Source organism: Prionailurus bengalensis, chromosome D2 (genome assembly GCF_016509475.1).
Source record: "Prionailurus bengalensis isolate Pbe53 chromosome D2, Fcat_Pben_1.1_paternal_pri, whole genome shotgun sequence".
Classification (NCBI taxonomy): domain Eukaryota; kingdom Metazoa; phylum Chordata; class Mammalia; order Carnivora; family Felidae; genus Prionailurus; species Prionailurus bengalensis.
The window spans coordinates 11,948,628-11,957,913 of record NC_057351.1 but is presented as its reverse complement, the minus strand read 5'-3'; the positions used below and the strand labels follow the sequence as shown (position 1 = coordinate 11,957,913).

The 9,286-nt window shown below is 45.2% G+C and overlaps 1 protein-coding gene across 2 annotated transcripts in view; it reads left to right on the top strand.

Annotated features, from left to right (window-relative positions):
• The first annotated feature begins 2,965 nt into the window (after positions 1–2,965).
• Positions 2,966–9,286, top strand: part of MTR (5-methyltetrahydrofolate-homocysteine methyltransferase) — a 106,586-nt gene continuing 100,265 nt past the window's right edge. The window contains exons 1-2 of one of the 2 annotated variants that reach the window (XM_043596217.1): positions 2,966–3,459; positions 6,859–7,070. In XM_043596217.1, the coding sequence (XP_043452152.1) occupies positions 3,426–3,459; positions 6,859–7,070 (246 nt within the window). In that variant the 5' untranslated portion in view covers positions 2,966–3,425. Of the gene's footprint in view, positions 3,460–6,855; positions 7,071–9,286 lie in introns of both variants that reach the window. The other variant, XM_043596216.1, reaches the window with a different exon arrangement.

Genomic DNA, 9,286 nt, shown 5'->3' with positions numbered 1-9,286 from the left:
GTACCTATTCTTGATCAGTTGTCCTAGCCAGTCAGAGAGAAGTGGGTGCTCTCAGAGCACGCCAGAAATAATTTTTAAACTGAAAAGTTAATTAAGAACAAATTCTTGGGGCGCCTGGGCGGCTCAGTTGGTTGAGCATCCAACTTCGGCTCAGGTCATGATCTCGCAGTTTGTGAGTTTGAGCCCTGCGTCAGGCTCTGTGCGGATGCCTCGGAGCCTGGAGCCTGCTTCAGAGTCTGTGTCTCCCCCTCTCTCTGCCCCTCCCCTGCTCATGCTCTGTCTCTCACTGTCTCTCAATAATAAATAAATGTTAAAAAAACTTAAAAAAACTTAAAAAAACTTCAGGTTTCGTTTATATTCTTTTTTACTTCCCTGTACTTGGTGACAAGACTGTATATCACAGACTCAGTAAATGCAGCTCAATTAGTGCAATCCGTGTCAGTAATCAAAGTGCTTGTTGACCTCTGTGCCTCTGAGGATGGGTCAAAATCTTGAGATTATGAAAGGATTTGAGGGAGGGAGGACAAAGTCAGGGATCTTCTGGGGAAAGCCGATGATCACCTTGACCACACCCCAGGGCAAGCAATACCTTGCTCCAGAACTGGCTCTCAGTTTACAGTCTCAGGACTCTCGACTGGCAGGACACCAATGCAATCTAATGGGGTTGACATACACTATCAAGCCCATAGAATAACGTATAAAGCTGGAATACAGTTTACCCCTGGTGTACGGTTAGATTTGGATATACAGCTTCACCAATCAGAACTTCTTTCTCTGTAAGACAAACCCACTGGGAAAGAAGCCCAAAACTACCAAGGGGAAGTTTGGAGCCTTACCTCTACATAATGGGTATGATGGATGAGCTTAATGAGAGTCGCGGTGAAGATGGGGGGTGGGCTAGCAGACTGTCATCAGAATAAGACAATAGGTTCTTTTCTACGGAGACAGAGAAATTGAGGCTTTGCCTTGGTGGTCTCACCTCATCTAAAGATGTATTTGTATCAGTTTCTTAGGCTTGCTCTAACAAAGTACCACATAATTGGGGGGTGGCGGTTAAAACAACTAAACTATTGTGTGCCCGTCCTGGAAACTACAAGTCTAAAACCAAGGTGTCAGCAGGCTATGCCAACCTCAGCTTTTGCTGTCACATGGCTGTTTTTTCTCTTGTGTGTTTCTCTCCTCTTCTAATAAGGACACCAGTCACATTGGGCTAAGTGTCCCTTCCACTTGGACCTCATCTTAACTTGCCATATGTGCACCAAGCCTATTTCCAAGTAAGTTCATATTCTGAAGTGTTAGCGTTTAGAGGACTTCAACATTTGTGTTGGGGGACACAGGTCAACCCCTGACGGTATCCTTGGAACTTTTCTTAAAGTTGTGTGAGTTTCTGTACTAGTAATTCACTGCCCCTTTAGTCTAATTTGTTACCCCTTTAAGACTAAGAGAACACGGGGGGCGCCTGGGTGGCGCAGTCGGTTAAGCGTCCGACTTCAGCCAGGTCACGATCTCATGGTCCGGGAGTTCAAGCCCCGCGTCAGGCTCTGGGCTGATGGCTCAGAGCCTGGAGCCTGTTTCCGATTCTGTGTCTCCCTCTCTCTCTGCCCCTCCCCCATTCATGTTCTGCCTCTCTCTGTCCCAAAAATAAATAAACGTTGAAAAAAAAAAAGAATTAAAAAAAAAAAAGACTAAGAGAACACTGGATCTGGTCAGTTTTAGCTGACAAAGCAAGTATCTGATGACTTGTTAAAAATACACACTTGATACACAATTCCTGCAATTTCTAAGACAGAGGATACTAAGTAACTAGGTACCTAAAAGATTATTTTTCAAGGGACTCATCAACAAACTGACAAGGGGAATAATTTAAAACTAGCCCTTACAATCTTAACAAGATCTTCAGCTGTTCAGGGCCATCCTATCCCGCCCACACTCTCCTTTGTTCCATTCACTCCCCACCCCCTCCGATTTTCCCATCTCCAAGTATGACCATTGTTGGTAAAGATGCTATACACATTGTTATAATTTTTACATTAAAAAAATTGAGGTATAATTACACACAGTAAAATGAGAAGGGCAGGCAAACTTGTACTTTAAAAAAAAGCTTTGTGAACTTCACAATTTGGTCTCACTTTTATTTTTCTAGATTCATTTGCTTTGCTCCCATCTACCAGGCTCTTCCTTACAGAGCCGTCCTTTATTTTCAAATTCTCTCAAGTACTGTGTTCCACCCAGGGAGTTTGTCCCAACAGGAATGGCCTTACCTGGCACACACTTCTTACTCTTCAAGACTCAGTTCCTTGAAGCTTCCCCCCAACAGCTTTAGAATACTGCAGCTCTTTTGTATCCATACATGGTTCTCTTTTTTTCCTGCTCAATTTAGTTTTAAGTAGGTTGTGAGTTCCTTCTCCAAGATGGAAGCATTTCTTTGCATGCCCAATGCATGATACATAATAAGTGCTCAATAAAATTTCACTGTCAATAAGTGACAATTAACATGCCTATACGTACTTTACAGATTTCACAGCGCGTTCACACTATCTCATTTTCTCCCTACTACAACCTTATAAAATAGCAAAACCTATCATTTCATGCTTAGAGAGTGTAGAGTGGTGTTGCCTCAGATTAATTATTTTGCCCAGCGCCAGTCAGTAGCAAAACGTGACTGGTACTTCGTCTTCTGACTCCACGGTCCTGTCTCTTGACACCAAAACACGTTGAAAACCATCGTCAACTTCGCACTACGACCTAAACTTGGAGAGGTCACTCTGGCCGCGCTTCTGGATATGGGGCTTGGAGACGAGCAAAGCCTCCTCTGGGCTCTAACCAAACACTGACCGCCTGGGATCCTGAACTACATCTCCCAGAGAACCCTGGGGAGAACCCTCAGGTGATTGGTTCAAACAGATCAGCCAATACAGCCGTGACGTGCTCGTACAGACCAATCACGGGCTGGAAGGGGCGGGACCTCCCACGCAGAGGCTAGATTGAGCTGAGAAACTAACTGCGTTGTAATGTGTCCCACAGCCCGAGGCGGCTGAGAGCTTCGGTCCCGCGTCTCGGACGCCACGTTGTCCTCCTCTTCGGTTTCGGTCCCGGCCTCGGGCCGCCCGTGTCTGGCCGCCAGCCCCGCGCGGAGGACAAGCCGGGTGACCGCGAAGAAAGCACGTGCTCGAGCGTTGTAGCGGCCGAGGGCGCGCGTATCATCCCCGCGCCGCGACCAGGTCCTGCGGGGGCACCTCCCGCGCGGCGTGCGGTGCGCGCAAGGCCCGGGGCGCGGCGGGCTCCAGGGCCCTTGGCGCTCCCAGCGACTGGGGCCTCAGGCAGGCTCCCGGGCGCTGGCTGGCGTTGCTCTTGGCCGTCTCCTGTGCAGAGCGCGACTTCCCGGCTTTGCCGCTGGCCTGAGGAGGAGGAGGAGACTCGGCGGCATGTCACCCGCGCTGCCAGAGCTGACGCCTTCCGGTAACGTTGCCACCCGGTCTCAGCGGTTCAGTTGTTTATTGACTCCTGCTGTGGGCTCCTAATCCCTAGGGTGATTCTCCTCCCCAATTGGAGACGCGCGACCAGGTTTCCCCGCGGGCGGGCGGGCGGGCGGCACCTTTGAACCTGCGGAGCAGCCCTGAGGTCCCACGTTGTTCTGCTTGGTTCCTTCCACACCTGTACCCCTCGCTCCTCAGACAGACCATCAGCAGCCGCGAAGCACCTCCCTGTCCCCGCGTCCTGTCCCTGAAACACGCTCTTAAAATGTCAAAGTAAGGAAACTTTTGCAGCTTGGTGCACCATATTCCAGCAGGGCGCTTTGGAAGTTTTGCAGGAGTTAACGTTCTTGTTCAGTACTTTTTGAGCATGTGCTCATCCAAAAGAAGTCCATGTGCTGAGACAGAGAGCAAACCCAGAGAACTATTTGAAACTGCAGCCGAACGTTTCTTTTCCACATCAGGGTTAGAGCAAACTCCAGTGTGCACAGAATTGTCACTGTGTAAAAAAGCAGATAGAAGGTCTTGATGGGAAGTAGTAATCGCAGCTGATGGTGATGCTGGGGGCTCTGAGATTAACTTTGAGAAAAAAACTAGCTCAAGAACTGAAAATAATTTCAGCTTTATAATGAGCTCTGGGTCTCTAAGGTCGTCCCTGGTTAAAATTTGTGGTCAAATCTACCCATGAAAACATGTGAGCTATGAGGTAGGCAATGTAGCAAGAAGAGAACCAGTGATAAGGACAGAACAGGAGCTGCCTGTGACAGAAAGAGGGTGTTCATCTTGGGCAGGGGTGAATACTGAAGTCCTAACGCAGAAGGAAATTTATCACAGGTGAGCTAGTGAGCCTGTTGACTCTGGGGTTCTGATGTGGGTGTTGAAACCAGTGGAAATGTAACTGAGAAACATTTTGTCACTGATGCTGTCAAATAAGATGTACAGAGGCCTATGTTACAGCTCTTTAAATAATATCTCTGCTTCATGACTTTTTTTTTTATTAAAATTTTTTTAACGTTTATTTATATTTGAAGGAGAGAGAGACAGAGTGTGAGTCGGAGAAGGGCAGAGAGAGAGGAGACACAGAATCCAAAGCAGGCTCCAGGCTCTGAGCTGTCCGCAGAGTCTGACCCCCAGGGCTCGAACTCAACACGAGAGCATAACCTGAGCCATAACCTGAGCCGAAGTTGGGCGCCCAACTGACTGAACCACCCAGGCGCCCCTCTCTGCTTCATGACTTCTTACTTTCCCCCTTCCCATTTAATTACAAAAGGAAATACGTGCATTCCCTTTCATCTAAATGTATCAACAGCAGAAGGCCTCAGCTAAATGGAGGAAGTGCAGAAACTCGATATTTCTGTTTCCACTGTGAGAGATGTTGGGGAGAATGTGCCCTGTTAAGAACCTGACTAGTCAGGAGTAAAATGTACAGGATGTTCTGTGCATAATGAACCGAACGCAGATAAGCACGAGTGTATTTTGGTTATTGTTGTTCTTCAGGGAAGATCTCAATGACCGTTTATCCTTGCAAGGGAAAGGAGAATTCTTTTTTTTATTTAAAAAAAAAATTTTTTTTTTTCAACGTTTATTTATTTTTGGGACAGAGACAGAGCATGAACGGGGGAGGGGCAGAGAGAGAGGGAGACACAGAATCGGAAACAGGCTCCAGGCTCTGAGCCATCAGCCCAGAGCCCGACGCAGGGCTCGAACTCACGGACCGGGAGATCGTGACCTGGCTGAAGTCGGACGCTTAACCGACTGTGCCACCCAGGCGCCCCAAGGAGAATTCTTAAAGTGACTTTTAACCCTTACGAGAAGGTTCTGGAGGGCAAGGTGATTAGAAGCCAGTGAAAGATAATCCTCTACTGGAAAAGCATGAGGATTACAAAAGATAAGAACAGTGAACACTTAAACCCGCAAATCTGGGAGGAAGACCTCTTCAGGTTCTCTCCAGAATGGCTGTCTGTGTTCCAGCAAGCATACTTGAGGGTTCAGATTTTCTTTGACGTTATCCAGTCTTATAATTATTGCTCATCTATTGAGTGTAAATAAGTATCATCTTTTTTTTTTTTTTTAATGTTTGTTTACTTTTGAGAGAGAGAGAAAGAAAGAGACAGAGAGTGAGCAGGAGATGGGCAGAGAGAGAGGGAGACACAGAATCCAAAGCAGGCTCCAGGCTCTGAGCTGTCAGCACAGAGCTGGACGTGGGGTTCGAACCCACGAATTGTGAGATCATGACCTGAGCCAAAGTCGGACGCCCAACTGACTGAGCCACCCAGGCACCCCTAAGCTTGTTTTAATTCACATCTAATCGCTAATAAGCTTGAGCATTTCTTCAATAGTTGTTGAGTATTATTTTATCCTTCCTTGACTTGACTATTCACATCTTTGTCAGAGTTCCTTGTATGTTATAGATGTTAGTCCCTTTCAGTTTTAGACATTACCGAACCTTCCTCCAATCCGTAATCTGTTATTTTTGTCTATGGTGACTTTCATTTAATAAGAATCCTTAGTTTTTATGGAATCAAATTCATCATTTTTAAAAATATTATAGGTTGGGCTTTTGAGCCTGAAGTCATTCCCTATTCTAAGTAATGAAGATAGCCTATATTTTATTTTTCCTTATGCGAATATAGTTTTATGGTAGACTATTTAGTGGGCCAAGTAAACTCTACTTTTTCAAAGTTAATTCAGCTTTTTTTCTGGGCTTTTAGTTTTCCACATAAATTATGGAATATGTCAAGTTTCTCATAGAAAATCATGTTTTGTTTAGTTAAAAAAAAAAACTTTGATCTCTTGCGTATATGAAGACTCCTTTAACAAGATCTCAGAGTTTGTATATGTGGGGGGCAAGGTTGTTTTATGGTAAATAGTAAACTGACTTAAAGACCAAGAACAGTTTGTGTATTTCTGGATTAAAAAGTGAATACAGTAGGGACCCCGTGGAAGAATGCTTAGACTTTTTATGAAGATGGGAGGAGGAGTAGAGGCACACTCTGTGGTCAGATCTGCAGTGAGTGGAGAAGTGCTCCCTCCCTAGGTGGAGAGAGAAGGAAAATGGAGTGAGCCAAGCCGTAAGAGGGTTTTGAGGCAGAGGCGGGTGAATTTTGGAGCTCCCAACAGAAGACTTCTTTGGGCAGGATTAGGTAGAATCCCCTACAGAGGGAAAAGGACTTGAAGCTAAAAGCAAGCAGGTTTGGGACAGCAGATACGGGACATGTTGAGGGCCGCCAGGAAAAGATGAACCAAGGAGGAGGCTCAACAGGGAATTTTCAGGGACTCCCATAAGTGTAGTTCTGTGGCTTTTCAGTAGTTCTTAGAAACCTCCTCCCCCTGTCTTTTTCCGCTTTCAGTTTTGAAAGTCAGATTTTCACTTTCTTTAAAGCAGGTGTGAAGAAATCCCTGCGGGATGAGATCGAAGCCCTTCTGCGGGAGAGGATTATGGTGCTGGATGGAGGGATGGGCACCATGATCCAGCGGCATAAGCTAAGTGAAGAAGACTTCCGAGGTCACGAATTTAAAGATCATGCCAGGCCACTGAAAGGCAACAATGACATTTTAAGTGTAACTCAACCCAATGTCATTTACCAAATCCATAAGGTCAAGTATCCCCAGGGTCTTCTGTGTTCATTTGATTATTCTGTAAGTCGTTTCGTGTACGGAGGGCAGACCACTGTCCCCTGTGTCTGGAGGGGACAGAGGAAAGAGGTGGTTTGTTCACAAAGAAGGCTTGTTGGACACCAGATAAAGGTCATGCGCTGTGATGAGCATTCAGGATAAGGAGTTCAGAAAGGTAGTTTTTCTACCTTCGAGGCATTTAAAGTCCAGTGAGAAACCACAAAGATCCTGGACAAATTGGGGTATTCACATATGCTATCCTACTTAAGTCACCACAACAGCCCTGATGAAGTGAAATCAAAGGTAGTTATTCTTATTTTGTAGATTTGGAAGTTGAGCCTGACAGAGGTTAAGGAACTTATCTGACATTAGGGAGCCTCCCTGACTTGAAATCCCATCCCCTTTCATTCCATTTTTCTGTGTCCAATAAAAATGGTTAGTCAACATAAAGAGATCAGGAGGAGGTAACTGGGTATGATACATTTTTATAACTTATAATTAAACACAGAACGAAATTGTTTTATAGATTATCATAGGAATTACACAGAACTGTGACTAGAAGAGGTATTAAGATGATCAAATCTGTTTGATCAAATCTGTTTTCCTGGTCTGGATTCAGTTAGAAGGGCAAAGCGTATTTACCAGTTAAGCGAGAGAGTTTTATTTTCTGGAGAGGGGCATTGTTACAGGTGTTTCAAGCTCTTCTTAAAAAAAAAAAAAATGTCTAAACAAGTGATTAAGTGTTCCAGTGAGTATGGAAGGGATCATTTTATTGCATGGTCAAGACTTTTTTCTAGGTAAGGTGAAGGATAGCATTCATTTGAAGAAAATGCCTTTCCTTTGCTCATAATGGGAATTCTAGGTACCAGAAGATTTAGAATTGGTCCTTGAAAAGGTGTTGGTTCTGCAGGAAGAATGGTACCTAAGTTTTTCTGCTTGGCCTTGAGGCTGTGTAGTTAAATCCCGTCAACTACAGGAATGCCTTCATGGGTATGAATTGCTTGTTATGGTTACAAATACAGTTCTTATAATGCAACTGATAAGATCATATGAACTACCATGCCATGTAGCTTCGTCATATTGTTCGTGTGGATTATCATTAGATTATCAGCTTCTGCAGGACAGGGATTGATGCCTGTTTTTCATTGCCAAATCCCTACTGCCTAGAGCATCTCACACGTAGTAAGTACTCAGTAAATATTTGTTACAGAAAGAATCCTTGCCGTCTGTATTAGGTAGGCATCTAGATAGAACTACAAGGTACCCACAATAGGCACATGAAGCAAAAATGGCTGTAAATACAATAAAGTGTAGGTGGGTGTCCCATTTCTGGGGGTGCATTTTCTAGCTAGAGTTCTTCGAGTGCAGAGAACCTACCACATTTTTGGATGAAGAAAGGAAACACTGGGTTGTTTTCACACTTGGCTGTTTCTAGTGGCGTTAGTGACCACGGATCAGATCCCCTGATGGCTAATTTTAATGGAATGTCTCGGTTATGTTTGTAGTGTAGGTGCCCGACCCAGAAGCTTCTGTGATTGTAATGCAAGTGCCTGACATGAAGCTTTTGGCTGCCAAGATACCCATTTCAAAGACATCCATCTCATATTTAACGTACTACAGCTACTGACTAAACACTTAGATAAGAAACCAGGCTGTTCCCACCCATGAAGTTCTGCTTTTAGAGAGTCCTGGGTGACCCAGACAGCCAGCTATTTGACCCCATTTTTCCCCTTTCCACAGCCTGATTCCCACTCATGTCTTAAATTTGGCAATAAAGAGTGAAACTGCGAAACCCCAGGCACCCCATCCCTATAGCCCGGAAGAGGCAGAACCCCATGCCTGTGCTTCCCCCCCCCACCCCCCACCCCATGTGCCCCTCACCCCTTGCAGTGTGGCCCTGGGCATGCCTGTACCCTCCAGGACTTGGGAGTAATATACCTTTTTCTCCCCAAAGTGCCCTGTGGTTGTTGCTGAGATGTGTTTTGCGGTTATAAGAACCACAATGGCTGGTGTGGCCACAACTTAGGTTCTGCCCAGGGAAAGTTTGTGGGAGCTGGCCACGAGGACTACCCTGCCTTAAGTATCACTGTCACAAAACAGAATTCAGCACCTCTGTTAGCCTCTACAAATGCTCTCCTTAAAGTCCTTTAGTCTTTTTTTTTTTTTAATTTTTTTTTAACGTTTATTTATTTTTGAGA